Source organism: Canis lupus, chromosome 2, assembly GCF_048164855.1.
Source record: "Canis lupus baileyi chromosome 2, mCanLup2.hap1, whole genome shotgun sequence".
In the NCBI taxonomy this organism is placed as follows: Eukaryota; Metazoa; Chordata; class Mammalia; order Carnivora; family Canidae; genus Canis; species Canis lupus.
Window position 1 is genome coordinate 30,023,134 of NC_132839.1, and position 22,210 is coordinate 30,045,343.

At 39.8% G+C, this 22,210-nt stretch overlaps 1 protein-coding gene and 1 pseudogene across 2 annotated transcripts in view; one reads left to right on the top strand and one right to left on the bottom strand.

Moving 5' to 3' along the window:
• The first annotated feature begins 8,250 nt into the window (after positions 1–8,250).
• The window catches only part of TBCA (tubulin folding cofactor A), a 75,405-nt gene continuing 61,445 nt past the window's right edge, over positions 8,251–22,210 (top strand). The window contains exon 1 of one of the 2 annotated variants that reach the window (XM_072794165.1): positions 8,251–8,440. In XM_072794165.1, coding sequence (XP_072650266.1) covers positions 8,282–8,440 — 159 coding nt within the window. In that variant the 5' untranslated portion in view covers positions 8,251–8,281. The remainder of the gene's footprint in view (positions 8,441–22,210) is intronic. The other variant, XM_072794156.1, reaches the window with a different exon arrangement.
• Positions 21,552–22,028, bottom strand: LOC140614830 (ubiquitin-conjugating enzyme E2 N-like; annotated as a pseudogene).

Below are 22,210 nucleotides of genomic sequence, written 5' to 3' on the forward strand. Positions count from 1 at the left end.
TTTGAGTAAAGAGTAGGGAAAAAAATCAGTCATTAATTACTGGCTACTTGGTGTCTCATGGACTCTCAGTTGTACTGAATTCAACTGTATTGAGTTCCATTACTCTGCTTTCTTATGTGGCTAAAATTCCAAGGAAAATTGGTGGAGTTCAATTAGTCTAAAATTTCCAAATTATTTGGAAGCATTAACTCTTTTAGGAAAAGAATTCTTAAAAATCTCAATTATATTATTAAACGACAATCACACCCACACATCACATGCAAAAAATATGGTAATAAGGGAAGAGAAATAATTTTGGTTATAATTAAATAACAATACAATAATTAATTATTAGAGTACTAATGTTAGAATTGGAAGTTGTGGAAGTTTAAATGAAATTTGTCTTCAATTAAGAAGTCATCTTTATATTACTTTAAAATATTAGGGAAAAAGCCATTTCAAAAAAGACTTCTTCCCCTTGCGGACTACTCTGCAGAATCCTAGTAAGCTTTCACAGATGACAGCTTAATTTTTTTTTTAATGTTAGGTTTGTAAACCAAATTTTCTAAGCCTTAAGTAGTTTACTGTAATAAGCAAAAACTGTTAGAAGATAAATTTTTAAATAAGTAATTTAAAACCTGTATGAAAAAATCTTGTGAAATAGTATTTAGAATATTCTTTTGATAATCTAGAAACTGTACTGTTGTCCAGAATCCTTATCTTTTTTGTTACATTTCCTATTGCTATCAAAAAAGAATATAAAATGACACCTGAAAATATTTAACACCTAAGAAAGATGTCTTATTGAAAAGAATAAAGAGTCATAGAGAGGAGAAAAATAAAATCATCATAAATATTTTGGTGGTAGTTTCAAATAGAACAGTCATAGAGTTCATGATAAACACATAAAAAGATTTTATCCGTAGCGTGAAATCCAAAAACACCTTTCAGGTCTCTCTTGATTGACCCTGAATAAAAGTCTTACTTCAGGTGACAAAAAAAGGTCCATTAATGTTGCTCATGCATTTCAACATAAAAATGGAATGGAATCATTGACTACAGGTAGAAATGTGCAAAACTACTCAAGATAAATATGCTGCTTTGAGGCTACACATTCACTCCACTTTTGTCTGCCAGCTTGATTTTTGAATTGGGCACTCATGGATAAAAGGTATGTGATCTGAAAAAATAGTGTGTGTCTTTTAAAAGTCAGTGTCATGTAATGTCATTCCTTTTGGCAAAATTTATGTTACATGGTATTAGACTATGGCCGAGCTAATGTAACATGATGCATTAAAAACTGCACATCATGATTGCAATATGTGTCAGAACAATGAATTGTTATATCAGATACCTGTTCAGCTGTAAATAGGGCCCTCTCTAAGTCACTGACAAAAGGATTATATTCTCTCAATGCCTGTATAGAAGTTCTATTGTGTAAAACATGTAGCCGTCCAACATCCATACTCTGTGACCTGTGGCCATTTAAGTAGCACGTTTACTACATGCATATGATGAGAACACAGCACATTATGAAAACCACAGTTGGAGATATTTTTGTTTTCATAGGGATATTCCAAATATCCAATGGTTATAGCCTCCCTTCTGCCCAACAGAGACATATACATGGAGCTCTAATGGATTTTTGTATCAGTTAGAAAATCCTTTGGACTGCTAGTAACAGAAATCTCATAAAGAGTAGCTTAAATACATAAAGATTTGTTTTTATCACAAGAGTAGAGATAGACAGCTGCTGGTTTTGGTTTTCGTTATGGCTTTGAGACAATAGCTCAGTGATTTCAGGATGGTGTCTCTGAAAATTTTATCTTTCCCTTATGATTGAAAGATGGGTATTTTAATTTCAGTTATTCCATCTACTTTCATAGAAGAAGTAGGAAAGGGGCAGATCCCTGTCTTTACCCCTTTCATTAAGAAATCCAAATCATTTCCAGCAACCACCTACACATTCCACTTAGATGTAATTGTCCAGAACAGTGTACTTGGAGACCTCTGGCTACAAGGGAAGTTGAGAAAATACGCCCTACAATGGAAGCACACAAGGAAGAAGCGTTTGGGGAATGAATGTTAGGTAACCGGTTAATAGGGTCTATTATTGATGCCACTAATAATTTATAAACAGAGCAGGAAGTATAGTATGAGGAAGGCTTTAAACAGTGATGAATTCATATGGTAAAAAATTAATATTGACCTCTACCTAACACCATACACAAATGTGAATTCTGGTGGAACGTACATCTAAATGTGAAAGGTAAAAAAATAAATCATCTATAATAAAACAAGGGATAATACCTTTATGACCTTGTGTGTAGACAAAGATTTCGTAAATAGGGTATAAAGAACACTCACCATAAAGAGAAAAATGTCATACCTGGATTGCTAAAATCTGAATCTAAAATTGAGAACTTCTGTTCATCTAATATACCACCAAAAAGGTGAAACAGCAAGCCAAGAGTTGTGTTGTTTCCAATTTATTGCTATTACAAATAATCCTACCTGAGCATTCTTGTGCATGTCTTTTAGGAAAGATATGTAAGCATTTGTATTTGATAATTGCAGAAGAATTTGTGGGCCACGGGGCATGCGTATGTTCAGCATATGTATACTTTGTCAAATCATCTTGGGTAGGCCCCAGTGCATGGTAAGCTGTAGCTGGACCTTCCTCCAGAAGTTCTAAGAAGTTATGTGTTCAGTCAGAAGTATATAACTAACTAACTAAAAAAAAAAAAAAAAAAAAAAGAGAAGTGATATAACCAATGCCCTGGCCAACACTCTTGGATTAGGAGAAACTTTGTTCGGTAGAGAAAAGACTGGGCCACAGGTGTCATTAGTCTACAGTGGGATATATTAGCTTCCCATTTCTGCTGGGACAAATTACCACAAACCTAGTGGCTCAAAAGAACACTCGTAGAGTATGTCCTAACTTTCAAACACATTTTTCCCTGTGTCTAGTATGAAGTCGTAACCTAGTTCCTCATGGTTTTTGGGACCAATTCCCACTGCCAATATAGTAAGTTTTTTTTTTTTTTAATTTTTTGTGGGTTTTTTGTTTGTTTGTTTTGTTCTGGTAGTCCATTCAGTTTAGGAGCCCAAAGCAATAGTATAGTAGGCAGAGCTTCAAATTCAGTGGAATTTTTACTGTTTCCTGTAGTAGAAGCGTTCTCCGTGGAACCAAGACCTTTAACCTAATAGAGCCTAAGGTGGCATGGACAATAAGAACAAATACTACAAGTAGTTTACTGAATGTTATGGTAAAAGTTGCCTATCCTATTTCCATCAGCTGGTTTCTTGGTTCCATTCCGTGTATTCTGTGTATTGAGGGACAGTATGTCAGCTGTTAGTTTAGTGCGTATGTTGTATCCTGGGGAATGGTTCTCCAATCATACAGTGTACTGTCCCCAAGTTGTCACATTAGCTGAGTCTTTAACAGGTTGTACCATCATTCTATTAAACTGGTTGCTTCTAGGTGATGAGGCATATGGTAAGATCAGAGGATTCTGTGGTCTCATTGTTATATGTCGTTTGATCTCAGGCAATGTTGAGTATAATACCTTGTCAATAAGCAAATCCCTATCTAGAGTAGATGTGACTTTTGTAAGGATAGATCACTGTCTTTGTCAGTGTAGATCCTTCAAAGCAGGAGCCAAGACAGGTTTAGACATGCAAGAATCTGTTGAAGGAAACATCTATGAAAGAAATGCTGGGAGGCAGCAGAGTAAGCTGGGAGAAACTTCAGATTGCGATACAGGTCTGGTCTGACACCTGTGAAAAGGAGGGAAGGGAAGATTAGGAAGGAAAGTTTAGACTTCAGTGAAGTTCTTGTGAAGTCTTCCCAGGTTCATAGGGAGTTCCTGAGCAAAAGTTTCCCATTAAGGAATCCCACTGGACAGGAATCATCGGTCTCTAATACCACTGCTGTGCTCAGTAACTGGCTAGGAGAAAAGCATGTCCTTGGCGTGGCTACATGAATCCAAAGGTGTAGAAGCTGGAGGCTGACAGTTAACTAGGCTCCCCACAGAAGTTTCTCCGAAAAGTAGACCTGAACAGTGTCCTCTCATGGTTGCCACACTATACATTTCCGGGAGGAAGGAGTCCTATGTAGTCAAGCTTTCAGCCAGGTAGTCTTCTCCTGGAATGGTGTCATCTCAAGGGCTCAGTACTGATCTCTACTGCTGGCAGGTTAGACACTCGGCAATGGCACCAATGAGGTCAGCCTCAAGGAAAAGGAGCCCATGCCTAGTCTCTGCATTAGTGATCTATTGCTGCATAACAAAGTACCCCAAAAGTTAGTTGCTTAAACAACAATGTAGGGCAGGAATTGGTGCAGTTTATCTAAGTGCCTCTGGCTCAAGCTGTTTCAAGAGATAACAGTCGATCTGTTGTCTGGGACTGCAGTCGCATCTGAAGGCTTAACTCCTCTTCCCAGCTCACTCATGTTGGTTGTTGGCAAGCCTCAGTCCCTCAGCACATGGGCTTCTCCACAGGGCTGCCTCACGACCTGGCAACTGGCTCTCTACATTGTGAATGACCAAAGAGAAAGCCAGAAAGAACACACAGGGTGGAAGCCCTTTGTGTGACCTGATGTCAGAGATGACATCCCATCACTTCTGCCATAGTCTAGTCACTAAATACATGTTCATGGAGAGGGGATTTGCAAGCGCAGGAATTCCAGGAGGCAGGAATCTTTACTGGCCAACTTAGAGGCTGCCTACCACAGCCCCGGTCTCTGCTGCGCTGGCTGCTCTGCTCACAGGCTTGCCCTGAGGTGGCTGAGTAGACAAGCTGTTGGACATTCAAAGTACAAGTCGTGCTGTCAGCTTGGTTATTGACTGTTTCCACAGTGGTCGTTGCTCTTTGGTGGACATCGACATGAGACACCAAATCACAAGCTTTGTGTACACTCCTGGGGTCTTTCCCTATTTCTTTTTCTGCCAAATTTATTTCTTTTGGGCCTCTGATTAACCAATCAGTCCACTGTCAGTGCCCAGGAATCCATACTACAGGCCACTTCACCCTCCATATAAAGCCACTGACCAAGGGTTCTGCTAGCAGCTTTGCAGCAGGGGGAAGATTTCTGTTTCCAAGTGTCCTTTAGGACAACCTCTACCTGGCTATGGTGCAGCAGCAATTTCTATATAGTTAACATCAACTTACTGTACTGACCCACCTGTGGATGAGGTCCGAATTTTTTTCTCCGTTACAAAACTGGTCGAAGGGCATCCTCAGGGAGGCCATCGAGTTGAGAGAGATGTGTTGGTGTAAACAACAGAGTTCGATGTTCTAGGAATTTACATTTGACTTCTGATCCTGCTCAAGCTCAATCCCAGATGTACCATTTTGTATTACTATTATGCCCTCAGAATGAATCTGATAATATTCCTCTGATAATTGCTGGCTTTGTCCCTATAGTTTTGGTGTTACATTATCAATTCCAAGTCTCTGCTAGGGTCCAGAGTGTTTCTGGAGCTGTATTTCAAAAACTGAGTATTTCTCTACCACAACAGGCATGACCTATATGCTTTTCTCCTCTTTGGGTTTACCAGAGACTCCGTAGAGTATCCTTAGCTACCAGATACATCAGCATCATTGGATCTACTGGGTCATATGGGCTGAATAGCAAAGGAGCTTGTATTGTAGCCCAGACTGGATGCAGAACCCCACTCTTGCTCTGTCCCCCACTTAAAGCTGTTGTGTTCTGGTTCACTTGGTTAATCTGTCAATAATATTCCCCAGTGCAGCATATTACTACCCCACTTACTTGGAAAGTGATTCTGAGGCCAGGAGTGAGCAATGGATAAATGAAATAGGGAAAGAAGAAAAGAAATGCAAGCATGGGTTATTGAGTTTGTCTCCTGCTACAGGTGGCTGGTATTTGATCCCATGGAATCAGCTGAAGAGTTTTATGAAGTGTGTCTACTGCCTGGAGAGCTAAAGAGGGGGAGTGTTTGATCCATAGGCTCTTGTTCCCCTGAAGCACTGGGTTGCGCATACATGTGTACTGAGAGGTTTCCCACACCAGTCTCCTGTCTCTGTGGGGCTCTGGCCTAGGCCTGAAGCAAGGAACTTCCAGATTGCAGTCCTGCAATGCTGGTCAAAGCCTGAGTGTGATTGGGTGCCACTGCAGTGGCTCCAGTTACAGGGAAGGCCAAGAGAATTAGAAAAAATGTACAAGTAAGGGTGAAAAAAGTGGAACTTCTAGATCTCTTCAGAAGAGGTGCAATTTCTAATGATGAAGGAAGCATTTCAAGTCTTACCAGTACCCAGAGGTAATTATTAGAAACATTTCACAAAAATATACTTTTATCAACAGTACATCTTTTTTTTTTTTTTCAACAGTACATCTTTATTTAAGTTATCTCTCCAGGGATGTCTTCTCCAGTTGGCCACCTGGTTTTATTCAACAGACATACAGAGTCAGAGCAACTGCATATTAGCTCTATACAAGTCTCACTGCATGCAGGGTTCCAGGGAAGGTAAAGACATGACCAGTCTTTAGTTTGTATCAAAATTAAAAATCTATCTCAAAAAAAAAAAAAATCTATCTCAGTTCCATATTTGACTTTTCTTCAACTCAGAAAAATACTTGCTATGCATCTCCTAAGAACTAGGCATTAAGCTTGGTACTGGGGAGACGAAGATGAATGTATCGTGGCCTCTAATCTTGAGGAGCTTGGAGTCAATTAGGAAAAAATGGCATGAAGGGATGGTGAAACTGCTTTCATAGCTCTGTAAGTAAGCGTATAGGGAAAACAACTTCTTATTACTTGTAAGGGAATGTGCAGTATTCTTTGGTAAAATATCACCACAATCCTCCAAGATTAGCAATGGAAGAACTGCCACTCAGGGAGGAGACAACTATACTTTCCTCTTGCTCTGACAGATGCCCCAGTCTTGGGGATCTCTTCAACCCTCAATCTCAAATGTTGATAAATGTATCCCTTACAGAGTCCCCTACAGATTTATTCCTATAGTTCACCTTAGTCCCAGGCTGGAATATTTAAACACAACTCAATTAAGGTTTAGGAATAACAGAACAAAAGGGTGCCAAACAGTGAGAAATGCAGTTTACATAGTTTGTATTTCTTTTCTTTTCTTTTTTAAGTAGCCCAGTGTGGAGCCCGGATGGAACTTAGACTCACGATCCTGAGATCAAGCCCTGAGCTGAGATTAAGAGTCAGATGCCTAACTGACTGAGCTACTCAGGTGCCCCATCATGTACATTTCTATGTTCATGTGAACGTGTATCCTCCTGTGTTCTTAGTTTCCTGTTTAGGATCTCTTTCCTAGATTACTTATTTATTTAATGAACGCTTTGTATGGGACTTATTAAGTACCAGCACTGTCCTAAACACTTTACAAATGTGAATTTATTTAAGCTTTATGAAAGCCTGATGAGATGGGTATTGTTAACACCCACATTTTACAGAGGGAAAAACTGGGGCATAGAGAGATTAGTAACTTGCCCAATTCTATACAGTAGTAAAGAAGCAGAGCTATGATGTGACCTAGGCAGTCAGGGTCAGAGGTCATGCTCTTAACCACTACTCTAAACTCCTGATACTGAGAACAATTTCACCTGATTCCCTATCCATAAGGGTGGGGCCCAACTCCATGATTGTAACCCATAGCCTTAAGTGTACGATATAATATAGACAGACACCGATAAACACATACTGTCCTTGAGGGCCTGCGCCTGGGCACACACAGCAGCATCAACTGTCTTTGGATTATGGTAATTACAGTAAAGTCACAAAATCATTAAAACAAAGAAAAAAAAACAGGGACAAAAGTGTAGAGATGGAGTTGGGAGTTGGAAAAGCCGTTCTTTACATCAGAAAAGCTAGGCTGAAAAAAAAAAAAAGAAAAAAAAGAAAAGCTAGGCTGAGGGAAACTCCTGCAAATCAGCACAAAACTTAGCTCTGAAGTTCTGGAAGTCAAGGCCAAAAGAAAAGCCAATGAAAGCCATTGACTGGCTGAAGGAAGATCCTGGACAGTAGCAAGAGCCCTGGCTGTACAATCTTTTGGTTGTCGCCCCTCCCCCCTCCCGTCCTCCCCCCTCCTCTCCTCCCTGCCCCTCCCCTCCCCCCTCCTCTCCTCCCCTCTCTTCCTCCCTCCCCCCTCCGGTTCTCCCCCTCTTCCCTCCCCCCTCTCGTCCTCCCCCCTCCCTCTCGTCCTCCCCCTCCCGTCCTCCCCCCTCCCTCTCGTCCTCCCCCTCCCGTCCTCCCCCCTCCCCGCCCCGCCCCTTCGGCGTGGTCTGGCTGCGGGGCGGCGCCGGGGTCTGCGCATGCGCGCGGGGCCGCGGCGACTGCGCCGACACGACCGCGTCCTCGGCGTCGGCTCCCTCCGCGGCTCCCCGGGCCTCCACCCCTCCTCGCGGCGCTCGAGGGACCATGGCGGATCCTCGCGTCAGGCAGATCAAGATCAAAACCGGCGTCGTAAAGCGGTAAGGAGCGGCGGGCGGCGCTCACGCCAGCGCCTCCTGTGCGGCGGCCCGAGAGGCCGGGCGCGGCCAGGCCCGAGGCGGGCTCCGGGCCTCCCCGGGGGCTCCGCGGCGGGCGGGCGGGCGGGGCGGGGACGCGTCGGGGCGGGAGCCCGCGGGCCGGGACTCCCCGGGACCCCCCGCCCCCCCTCGCCTCCCCTCGCTCCGGGGAACCGAGCCGTTGGGCGCGGTGGGCGGCGCGGCCCCACCCCTGGGGCGCCGGCGGGGGCGGCCCTCCTTGCGCCGCTCGGCTGCGGGAGGCGGTGCAGCCCGCGACCTGCCGTGGGGCCTGGAAGCCGGCCCCGGAGTTGGGGGGACGCGTTGTTGGGGCAGCGGGACTCGGCGTCCCGGAGCGGGGGCGTGAACTTGCAGCGCGCTCCTCAAACTTGTGCGGCCTGCGTGCCCCGCGGGGGCCCCGGAGCCGTGCGGGGCCTGCAGGATGCCCCCCCGGCCGGAGTCCCGACGGGTGCTGACGCCGCCGGCCTCTGCGGCTCGGACCCAAGGCCATCCATCACACTTCTGGATGAGGCCTCCTCGGAGGAGAGCTCAGCAGCCCCCTGAAGAAGCAGGTGGTTTTACAGTAGAAATAAACGTCTGATCCTAGCCGCCTGGCTGCTTCCTCTCTGCCCACCTTTCCTCCCTTTGTTGATGTTTCCATCCGAGGAAGGACGAGGCAAAGGGAAGAATAAATTCACTTACTAAGATCCTGCCCCTGTGCCTTAGCACAGGCTTGCTCTGTACTTTCCTAGAAACTATTGTTAAGGCAGTAAGAAGATGCTAAGAGTAGTAGTTAAATGCACAACCCTTTTTCAGCTGAGGCTGGGTTGAGCTCTTGATTCTGCCATTTATTATGTGTTGTTAGGTACATTACGTTGCACCGTGCCTCAGTTGCCTCATCTGTAAAATGGAGTCAGTATCCACCTCATGTAGTGGTTGCATCTGCTGTTTAATACAGTATGTGGCACATAGTGAGTGGCCACTAAGTGTTAATAGTATTGTTTGTGTTCCTGTTTTACAAATGAAAAAAAATTAAAAAAACAAACAAAAAACAAATGAGAAGCTGAGGTTTAATGAAGTTAAAATAGAAAAACTTATGCTAGTTAAGTGGCAGAACAGGGAAGAGGAGTTTCTGATCTACAACTATTTCCAGCTGCAGTGCTCCAAAGTATTTAAAAGATGTGTGAAATAGGGGAATTGACATGTATAATTGAAAATATAAGTAATCTGCACTGTCACTCACACTAGAATTCTGTTCGCATTTGCTGGATTCTGATTATGTCATTTTAGTGAATCTATTTGAGAAGTACCACGGTATTGTGGGGAGTGCTTTAGGCCCAAACTCAGAGAAAGGACTCCTAATGGTAGTTTTCTGTTAATTACCTATATGATCTTATCATTTCTCGTCCTAATGACCTACACCAGTTTATAAAATTAGTTCTAGTAGCTATATGCTTATTAAACAGATTCTAAGGGCGCATGGGTGGCTCAGCAGTTGGGCGCCTGCCTTCCGCTCAGGTCGTGATCCCCGGATTTGGGATCGAGTCCCACATCGCGCTCCCTGCATGGAGCCTGCTTCTCCCCCTGCCTGTGTCTCTGCCTCTCTCTCTCAGTCTGTGTGTCTCATGAATAAATAAGTAAATCGTAAAAAAAAAACAAAAAAAACAAAAAAAAAAACCCAGATTTTAGAGAAAATATAGCTAGCTAAGTAATTAATAAGCTGTTTTTAGGCTTTCAAAAATTCTCAAGTACATATGGAAACACCTTGGAAATAAAGTTTGGTTTTCAATTTATTTCAATAGTAAAGCATTATCAAACTTTATTTTTGATTCTTTGTACTTCAGTACAAAAAACATTGTTTTTGTGAAACTCCTTCATAATTTACTATTAAAATTTACATATTTATTCAAGTTGCTTATAAATTTCTGGAAATGCCTACCACAGATTTTTGTCATGGCTTTTCTAATGACATTTTGGTGTAGAGCTTCCCCATTTGTACTAAGATTCGTTCTTTAAAAAACCTAAACTTCTATTTTAAGTGTTAATTATGAATATTTTACCTTAGTAGACAACTGTCTAAATCTATAAATAGTATTCCCTGTCTCTCTCCTGTTATTTTTTGCAAAAAAGTTATTTAATATGACTTTCCATCTGTTGCCTTAGTATCCTATTTTTAAAATTCTACATCTTCAGCAAAGAAAAAAGTAGATAATGCAGATACAGCGGCAACATATTACTAATTGTTAGGACTGAATGATCATGAGCTTCATTATGTTCTCTATATATGTTTAAAATTTTTCATAATAAAAAGGTCTTCAAAGGTATGCATTTCTCTTCCAAATTTAGTTTCAAAGTCTTCTTGATTAGTTTCATGATTCAGACATGTTCTTGGTTTTGTAAGTAGGCTTCTATTCATTGGTTCCTTAAAGCAATGGTCTAAAAACCGGTTTCTGTTCTTAGCACCTTTTTTTTAGTCAAATGTTCATTTCCCATAGCTTCATTTCTCTTCAGAAGGCCACAGTTTTATTTGAAAGAAGAGATTTAAGATCATCATTTCTGTCTCTAATTCCTTCAGTTTTTCTCTGCAGGAGTTGAGATCCATTAGAATTATATTCTAGTTATTAGTCCTAGAGTTCAGTTTTGATGACTGTCCTAGGGACAGTGGATTCTTAGAATTTGGTGTCTAATCAATCTGCTAGAATACTTCAGATGATTCAGAAGTTCCCTGCAGTGGGTTTCAGTAAGAAATCTGGCCAGGGAGGTGGAATGTTATGAGATCATGGAAATAGGCAATAAGTAGAGGACGGTATTTGGCAACAGAGAGGTCAGTGAATGAAAGATGCGAGTTTCAGCATGTTGGCAAAATTGTGAAGGCACTCTAGTGATGGCAGCCACATTAGGAAAGTAGGAGCAAGTATCAAGGGCTTTACGCCCTAAGGAAATAGGTAGAAGCCTCACAGCACCCTGGACCTAAAGAAACTTTATCTCATATAGTAACAAAGGGAAAGGATCCGATTGCTGGAAATAGATTTTAAGAGAGAGGTGTTAGAACCCTAGAACAAGGAAAGAGTCCAGATACTAGAATGGCTTTTAAGGTAAGAGACAGCAGTGAGGCTAACTTGGTACTGAGCCTCTGACTCAAGGACTCCTTAAAAATCCCCTCCCAGTTACAGGATTGTTTTTCCAGAGCTAATTATGGCTGTTAGAGATGAGTGCAGTTTCTTCAAGCAGCAGCCTTTGTTCATGTGTGACTCATTATTTAATGAGTATTGGTAGATTCGAGTCTGGAAGGTGCTTTTTAAAGATATAGATCCATGTGTCAGGCAGATTGCTAGACCTACTAATACCTGTCACTGGGTCATAGCTAGTGTAATAGCCCTAGCAGGGAGTTACCAAACACCACTCCTAAGTTTTCTTTCTATTTGCAGAACTGAGAGCCCCCCCCCCCTTTATTTTTATATATTTTAGGCATCAGTTGTCCCAGTTTACCTGGGATTGAGGGGTTTCTAAGATGTAGAATCTTCGGTGCTATGCTGGGAAAGTCTCAGGCAAACCAGGATGATTCGTATTAGTACCTCTTCTGTAACTAGCTAACATAGCACTGTTTTGTGTGTGTCCTGATTTATTTGGAGACTATTTGCTGATAATACAACTCTGAATTGCATGATGTACCTTAAATTAAAATTTAACTATGTCCTATAAATATGAATCCTTGCCAGAGTAATTTTCTGTGTTAAATTGTTAGTGATTTAGAAAATAACTTTAATTAAAGTAGAAGAAAATATATATAGGCTCAGTGTTTTTAATGTTGATACGGTATTTCAGTGCAGTGACCTATGTCTACCATAAATTCCCAAGTAAGATTTGTGTTTATAAAATAAGTGGTTGGTTGTTTTTTTTAAACTAAATTTATGGTAAATACAAGAAATGCTTCTGCAAAACCAAAATGTTGTCATGCATTTAACATAAAAGTTTATTTAATAACCTTAAAGCCAACCTATTTTCAATAAAGCTCACTAAACTGGCCCACTGGTGAGTGAATTAATTGATTAAAAATACTTTCTTAACTATATCTTTTTATAACCATTTTAGATTGGTAAGGGTTTAAAATCTAACATGAACAAAGAGTGTTAGGGCATTGAAATAGCACTGACATTGGCCCATAGTTTTCCTCTGATTAAATGAAAGTGACACCAGTAGATTAGAATGAGACTAGGACAATTCACACTGCAATTGTGTTAGTTTAACTTTAACAATCTTTTAACACTCTTGTTTAAATGTAGCTGACATACCATAATTACAAATCTACAAGCCTTGATTATAGAATTTTACATCATGAATCAGTGGGGAAATTGTATTGATTTCTTTTTTTTTTAGAGCAAGTACCTTTCCCAAACTGTCGCATCTTCCTAAGTTTGTCTATACCATTACCTCTGATGTACAATTGTGTATGATACATATATACTCTGTACAGCAGACCTAAAAACATAAAAGGTAAGTAAAATTTTCATGTTACTAGATATATATTTGTATATAAAGTATATAACATACTATATTGACATACATTGTTATGTATACTCAATATATATAGCACACTGACATAAAAGTGATAAACAGGAATGACATATATATTGACGTAGATACAGTTCTCTCCCTGTAGTTTTAGTTGTTTATATACTTCTTATACGTAACATAAAGATGGATAGAAGTATGGTAGGCAGTATCTGGGAGAGGTTAAGGACATAGCCCTGAAAATTTCCTGTAAGCTTTAGTAGCTTTTTTATCTTTTCTTCCCACATCATACCCTTTTGATTTGAGTTAAAATAAGTTCAGCCAAAATAGCCAACTTCCTGCCTTGAAATTTGGCCAACTCCTTTTGGAATTTCTGTAATATATTCAGTTCTCCAAAGCAATGGTCAAAGGCACTGTCAAAATGGATTGCAGGTGGTCAGCTCTTCACCACCTTCTGCCAACTACTTGGCAAGCAGTGACTTTTAGAAGCTACACAGCTGGCAGCCAGATGTCTCTTCAAGCTGGAAAGGGAGAAAGCTAAGGCCACTCATGACTGTGGTTTTCCCAACACAAGCTATATTATTCTGTAAGTTGAGTGTGAATGAAGGATCCTTTGACCTGTGTGTGTGTGTGTGTGTGTGAATGTGAATGTATTTTCATTGCATTTTTTTGTTTGGTAGAAAATTTTGAAAATTTGTAGTAGAGGAAGGTTGGAAAATTTTGTTATATTTAGTTCACAACCCTTAGAAATGCTTGGATGTGATTTGTTTATTCCAGTGTTCCATTTCCTATAATGATGCTGCTTTATTGGCCCAAATAGAGCTGATTTTTATTTTGTTATTTTTTTAAGAGAGACTTTAAAAAAAAATTATTTTAGGGAGAGAGAGTCTCAGGCAGACTCCACACTCAGTGGACATCGGCCCGGCACAGATTATGACCTGAGCCAAAATCAAGAGTTGGATGCTTAACCCACCGAGCCACTCAGGGGTCCCTAGACATGATTATTAAATAACATCAACCATACGATCCAAAGATCATTTATTTAGCAGCTTCACTCAGAACCTACATCTATGAGTCATTTGGTATAGTTTGGCACATAATAACTACTCAATAAAAGTCTTCCCAGTGAACAAATGAATGAATGGAACCTTACTCTGTAAGGATTTTTTGATATAATAAGCAGTAGGAAGCCACTGAATCAATTACAGTATGACAGTATAATGGTTACCGTAGTATAATAGTTGGTAATAACTATGGTTATTGTTGCAGTTGAAATTAAACAAATGGATTTCACTGAATACATATTACATGAGACCCTAGGGAAGTTATTTAACCTTTAAAAGCCACAGTTTTCTTAGCTGAAAAATGGGTTAATGATGATACCTTTCTCATATCGTTGTTAGGAGAATTAAGTAAGGTAATCATATAAAGCATTTGGCCCAAAAGCCTGATTGGTAGTAAATGTTTAATGTTAACTGCTGTCATTATTATCATCATCATTTTGTAGACATATAAACAGTGTGGATATAGGACATACAGATGAATGATCCAATACCCTGGAGAGACTGTGAAACTTGCTTTCTTTTAAATTGTGATAAAAATTTGCTTTTTAGTTGTTATGATTGTCTGCAGAGAGAGAAAGGACGAGTATGAAGCATGTGTGTTTAAGTCATCCCTAGGACTTTGTAATGGAATCTTTCTATAAACTTGAGGCAGTGATGCCCTACTTCCCCTAAAAATCTGTTTATATCAGTGACCTTGTGCTCTTAACAGTTTAAAAAATATTGTATCAATATTATTGACACAGTATAACAAAGCCAGTTTCATACTTACTGTACTTCCCTAAAGTTTATTATAAGGAAGAGTAGTCAAGGGATTGAGTTTTTGAGAGCCATTTTTCTAAAATTTAAGATTCACCACAGCTATCAAGACTGACTGACTTTCTTTACCAGAATGTTTATTTTGTGACTAATCATTGAAATCCTTAAGTTGAACTGGATACTTCAAGAGCTGCCCTCTTGGGTTTAGGTGTTCATTCCTGGAATCCGTGCCTGAATCTGTACAGTTTTTAGGTGTCTCATTCAACCAGTCCCAGTAGTTTTTTTGTCTTTTAGCCTCGGCACTCCAGTTAAACTTTCTCTTCCACTTAGGAAGATAGTCACATTTGCCACGGTTTGACTTCTGAAGGTGGTAGACCTTAGAAGGTCTACACAGCAGGGACACGATGTGTATCTTCTTGCTATACTTTCCAAATGAAACGTTCCCTTCCTCATCTCTTTTCTGTGGCAGAGACCAAAGAGCAACATTCTTAAAATTCTAATGCTAGATTACAGGTAATTTCCAAACCCTCCTTTATCTTTTTTGCTTTTATTTTTTTTTTAAGGATTTATTTATCTGAGAGAGAGAGAGAGTGTGCTTGCACAGTGGGGAGGGGCCGAGGGAGAGAGAAACCCAAGCAAACTCCACAGTGAGCACAGAGCCTGACGCAGAGCTTGATCTCACCACCCTGAGATCACAACCTGAGCTGAAATCAAGAAGCTGAGGCCTAAGTGACTGTGAGCACTCCCGAGTTTTTGTCTTTGTTTTTTAACGGAGTTCCCTGTTTGTTGTCATTGAGATCCTTTTAACCTGTGCTAAAGAAGTATCTTAGGGTATCTTGCATATATATGCATATACTTTAACTCAGAGTTTGTCTCTAAAGGTTATCAGAACAAGTAAGCATCTAGTTTTTAACTGAATGATCCTCAGCTTCTAAACGGTACTAAATGGAATGCTTTTCTTATGGCACCCATTGCCTGAAAAACATCTGTACTCTATGAAATTTTTGAAGACCTATAAATCTACTGAATTGTATTTCCGTTTAGGTTACTGGCACAGTATTTGTAATTTTGATCTCCAAACCTAGAATATTAGGTTCTAAGGATTGTGCATTATATTAAGATGTACAAAGATTTTCTTAAGGCCATGCAGTTTTTGTTACCTTTTTAGGGACCACAAGGGTGGTGTCTAACATGTTGTTTTTCACAATGTAGGCATCTAATTCATACTTGTCAGTTGAGTTAAGGAATGGAGGAAATTAGAGAAGTCAGTTAAATAAGCTCAAGAATCTGGAAAAAGAAGTTTGCTTTATAACTAACAGAGATGGAGTAAGTTGATAAATACTCTAGTTAAACTTCACAAGCAACAAAACAGTAAGTAATCACAACCTTCAAAGACTTGTCAGAGTACTCTTATTGGAGAAACGAGATAAGAAAGTGTATTTTATATAACTTTAACATTTGTATATTGCTAAGGAGTTGTTTTGTTATTTTTTAATTTGTAAGAAGAATATCTTCTGGGACTTACTATTTTACTGTATATTATGTTGATACGATTATCCATATTTGTTTTTGCTGTTGTATATTATTTCATTGCATGATAATACTACAATTTATCCATTCTTTGATCAGTAGGCATCTGAATTATTCCCATTACTAACTGTGTTTCAAGACCCCTGGGTGGCTCAGTGGTTAAGCGCCTGCCTTGGCCCAGGGTGTGATCCTGGAATCTCAGGATTGAGTCCCACATCAGGCTCCCTGCCTGGAGCCCTCTGCCTATGTCTCTGCCTCTCTGTGTCTCTCATGAATAAATAAAATCTTTTAAAAATAACTGTGTTTCTATGTACATTCTTATTCATGTCTTTGGTAATGATATATGAGAGTTTTTCTTGGATATTTTTCCAGGAATGGAATTGTCAGGTCATAAGGTATGTTCTTTGTAAAATCATGCCAAATTGTTTTCCAAAGCACGTGTACCATTTGTATTTTCAGCTGCATTGTATGAGAGTTCCTTTTGTTGATCCACATCCCCTCCAAAGCTTGATAGACCTTAATTTTACTCTAATACTGGTTTTTATTATCATTTTGTAGAAAAATTATTTTTTTTCAGCAAGTATCCCCACAGATGAAGAGGAGAGTAAAGGAGGAATGAGGCTTCAGTCCCCAATGTGCTTAATCACTTCCTTCTTCCTTGTGCAGAATAATGTATATGCCTCAGGCAACCCAGGGTTTTCTTGCCTGGTAGAAGGGGTGGGTAGTTCTTTGGAAAGACCCTTTGGAAAGTTGTCCATTTCTAGGACACTGCAGTTAGTATAGAATGCCTGGGGAGTGAGGGGAGGCTTGAAGGTGGAGGTTTGGCTAATGGGTCCTGAAAACCTGCTTGGTGCAGGGTTGAGCAGGAACTAAGGCTAGAGAATAGAGAAGGCCAACAATATTGCTTTCCAAAAGACCTTTTCCATGTTACTGTATTAATTCTTTTTGTTTTTTTCCCCCACTTTTATTGAGATATATTTGACATATGACATTGGTCCAAGGTGTACAGCATAATTATTTGATATATGTGTATGCATAGCAAAATGACTACCACAATAAGTTTAATCACCTCACAAATTTTTTTCTTGTGATGAGAACTTTTAAGACTACTCTCTTAGCAACTTTCAGATATATAATACAATATTTTCGGTTTTTTGTTTTTTGCATTTATTCTATGCAGAATTTACTCCTGGGCCATAAGTTTTTGTTTCTTCAGTTTCTTCTGGGATATCTTTTTCTTCTGTGCAACCTCCTCTTCTGGTTTAGGAACAGTCTGCTCTTTTTCAGTAAGAATCCTCTCAATGTGCCAGGGAGAGCTCATGAATGGGTTAATCCGGCTATGAGCCCTGTAATTTCTACGTCGCATCTTGGGGGCTTTGTTCACTTGGATGTGCTCAATGACTAGAGAATCTGCATCTAAACCCTGAAGTTCAGCATTACTCTCTGCATTTTTAAGCATGTGCAGTAAAAATTCAGTACTCTTCGTGGGCCACCGACCCCGTGTCCAGCCCTACTATTCAGCCTGTGCACACCTACCAACTCCACCATTGTAGCGACGTAATGGCACTCATTGCTTCTGCAGAGCGACATCTTTCAGACACTTGGTGGCTTTTCGGATATGCATATTCTTGATGGCCTGGGCAGTTTCATGCATGTTCTTAAAGTGAACACGAAGATTTGAACCTCTCGACTTGCATGGTTTTATAGGGTTTTCTGGGTCCAGCGAGTAGCGAACCATTTTTGGAGGTCACCTCAGGCCATTTGGGGGAAAAGCTATAATACAATATTGTTTTGATAGTAACTATATATCACCATGCTGTACATTGTATTCCCCCCAGAACTTATTTATAAATGGGAGTTTTCACCTTTTGACTACTTTTACCTATTTTCCCCCACCCTTATTTTTCGCGGTCACCAATCTGTTCTCTATTTCTAAGAGTTTGGGTTTTTTTAGATTCTACATAAAAGTGAGATCATACAATATTTCCCTTTCTTTTTCTGGCTTATTTCATGGAGCATAATGCCGTCAGTGTCCATTTATGTGTTGCAAATGGCAGGATTTCCTTTTTGTATTTGAATAATGTTCCATTTTATATGTATATATACAGTTGACCCTTAAACAGTGTGGGGTTTGAGACATTGGCTTTCCCAGTGTCTTCAAGTACAGTTGAAAATCCACATAAACTTTTGATTCTTGCAAAACTTTACTAATAGCCTACTATTGACCAGAAGTCTTACCGATAACATAAACAATTAACATGTGTTTTATATGTTATATGTATTATATAATGTATTCTTACCATAACATATGCTAGAGAAAAGAAACTTATTTTAAAAATCATAAGGTAGAGAAAGTACATTCACAGTACTATACTATATAAGAAAAAAAAAGCTCGCATATAAGTGAGCCCATGCAGTTCAAACCGTTGTGTTTCAGGGCCAGCTTATATACAGCAACACATTTTCTTTATCTCTTCGTGTGTCACTGGAGGTTTAGGTTGTTTCCATGTCTTGGCTATTTAAATAATGTTGCAGTGATCATGGGAGTACAGATAACCTTTTTGAGATAGTGATATCTGTTCATTCTGATACTTTACGTTAAGTTTGGCACAGCACTTGTAGAAAAGAATTTTAATTTATTCTTGGTAATGTTTAATTTTTAACTTATACAATAAGTTTTGTTATTGTCATTATTATAGGTTATAAAATCTAGCAGATATGCATACCCTTAATCTTCTCTACTTGTCCCCCCAACCAAAAGCAAGGTGTTTATTTCCATTCATTTATATTCATTCATGTTTTATTTTATATATCCTATGTAGGTCTCAAAATAGATAGTTTTTAAAATTTATAACACTTTAAACTGTCATGGCATTTCTAGTGTTAGATGAATTAAATAAAAGTAGTCTCAGGAGCTAACTTTGGCTTTTGTTCATAAAAAGAATAATTCTTCTAATGATATTCTGGGTTTTTTTTTTATTTTTTTAAGATTTTATTTATTTATTTATTTATTCATGAGTGACACAGAGAGGGAGAGACAAAGGCAGAGGGAGGAGCAGGCTCCATGAAGGAAGCCTGACATGGGACTCGATCCCAGGACTCCAGGATCACCTCCTGGGCCAAAGGCAGATGCTCAACCTCTGAGCCACCCAGATGTCCCTGATTTTCTGTTTTTTAAATGGGCAGTATTACACATAATACTTTGTGATAACTTTGGATCTGCATTTCAGACATCTTGTGGTGAACCCTGTGGCTTCTTCCTCAGTATCTCTTTTTTCTTGTCTTGTTATTTGCTTGCATTTTCATGCCAGTATCCATTATCTTTACCCATGTACACATAGCCCATGTTGTTTAGGAAACTGCTCTACCTCCATCTTTTTTTAGCCAATCAGATTCCATTTCCTGGTGACAAATTGATTTGTGTGATTTAGGCTGATCTAAACAAGGTACATTTCAGAGCTCTTAGAATTCTGGCACAGAGTACTCTGTGGCTGGCAGCCTTTCTTTAGTACCCGGAGAATCTGGCTTTGGGATGAAACTTGTATTATGGATGGCAGAATGACATACCAAGGGAAATTTCTTGATGCTTTTGTTAACTGCTGAATCAGACAACCTTGAAGTATATCCTCCCTTGGATTGTAGTTACACAAGCCAAAAAATTCCTATGGTGTTTAAATTCCTTGAATTGAAATCATATTACTTGCACTTGAGTAGTAATTGAGATGCTTACTCTAATTTCCCTTTTTTTTTTTTAAAGATTTTATTTATTTATTCATGATAGACACACACAGAGAGGCAGAGACACAGGCAGAGGGAGGAGCAGGCTCCATGCAAAGAGTCTGACGTGGGACTCGATCCTGGGACTCCAGGATCATGCCCTGGGCAGAAGGCAGGTGCCCAAACCGCTGAGCCACCCAGGCTGCCCATTACTCTAATTTCTAACTTCTGTATACCTTTGTATAACATAAGGGGGAGTTTCCTTCACTGAGCTGCCTAGAGATTGCCTTCTCTCTTCTTTGTCTCTCTCTCTTTTTGTTAATTTCTTTTTATTTTTCAGACAACACAAACATACTTATTCACATTTTTAGGAGGTAAAAAAAATAGCAGATTCCAATGCTTTATGCATGCTCAGGGCCCGCTTATAAATACTCCATTCAGTGATATCCTAACACAAGTTTGCATCAGTGAAAAGAAACTGGCAAAATCCACCTCTTGCCATTCAACATGTCATATGGTGAAGACCAAAACAGAATGTTCCATCAGTTTTAATTTTTAAATATGATTGTCACATTGGGAAAATGAAATAAACACAGTAAAATAAACTGTACAAAGGCAAGGTAGAATAACAAAAAATATTTTACTAAAACATAAGATTTTTTTTTTAATTTTTATTTATTTATGATAGTCACAGAGAGAGAGAGAGAGAGGCAGAGACATAGGCAGAGGGAGAAGCAGGCTCCATGCACTGGGAGCCCAATGTGGGATTCGATGCTGGGTCTCCAGGATCGTGCCCTGGGCCAAAGGCAGGCGCCAAATCGCTGTACCACCCAGGGATCCCTAAAACATAAGATTTACAGAAGTTTCCAGACAAGCCATACAAAATGGTCACAAGCTTTTTCTTGAAGGAAGGATTCTACCCTTGACAACAAAGTCACAATGTTATTAGGGCTGTGATGTTTGTTTAATGTTCCCATTTTGGTTCAAACAATCAAGCTTGTCCATCTATAGTGTCTAAATAAAGTTAGACTTGGCTAGAGAGCATATTCTAAAGAACTGGTTAGCTGCTTTTAACCGATGCAATTAGATCACCATAAAAAGGGGGAAAGGAGCCCATAAAATTAAAATCAAACTACCTCTCCCCCTCAAAAATTATAATAAAGAAAAACACCCACACATCTGCAGCTAACCCTGACAACTACCTTCATTCACAGTGCTTTATACTTAAACCATGATGGGGGAAATGAATAAAAGCAGAGAGGGGCCACTGCTTTTAAATGTTTCGCAACAATCCAGATGGTACTTCTAGCCTCTGCTCATGCTTTACAACAGTGAATCAGGACAAGACATAGATTTGCTTATGTGCATTTAATCACCAAAGGACTGAAGATATCTGGGCTTTTATTCTGTAATGTTTCTGAGACTGTGTCCATTAAATGCAGACAAAAAAGGAAGAAGTCTTGGCAGAACAGGAGAAGTGATGCACACTTGATCAGATCGATTTTATATATTATTCGTGGCATAAAGCTTAGTCCATGCTCTAGCTGTTTCTGTGGCTTGGGCTTCCTTGGTCTTCCACTGCTCTGCTACATCATTTGCTAACGGATCATCTGGATTGGGAGCACTTAACAAAGCCTGGATCGAAAGCAGAACTGTGTGGATCTGCAGTGCTGGGGACCACTTATCTTTCAAAATATCTAATCATATTCTTCCCAACTTGTCTACATTAGGATGATAAATTTTGGTCATGAAACGTACTTTAGGGGCTGCCATTGGGTATTCTTCTGGAAGGAATAGTTCAAGTTTAAAAGTCCCTTCCTCAAAGGGGGAATTCTGGAGGCCAGCAATGACCACATGAAAATAATGGGCGTTGCTCTCATCTGGTTCTGCTTTAATGCCAAGAACTGGTTCTCCAGCAAATGCTGGGTTTCCTTGATAATCCGGCGGGTCAGCCCGGCCATCATGTCAGATCCCGAGTTCGGCCTCTGCTCTCGACTTTCTCTTTTTGTTAATTTCTGTCTCACGCTCTCTTTTGTCTTTCTTTTTGTAAATTCTTTGCCGCTTTAGGCTCAACTTTGGCCCCTGTTTGCCTCCATTTCAGTGTCCTATTTGACGTCTTATCCTCTCTATAAGAAATAGGGAAGGATACGCCACTCCT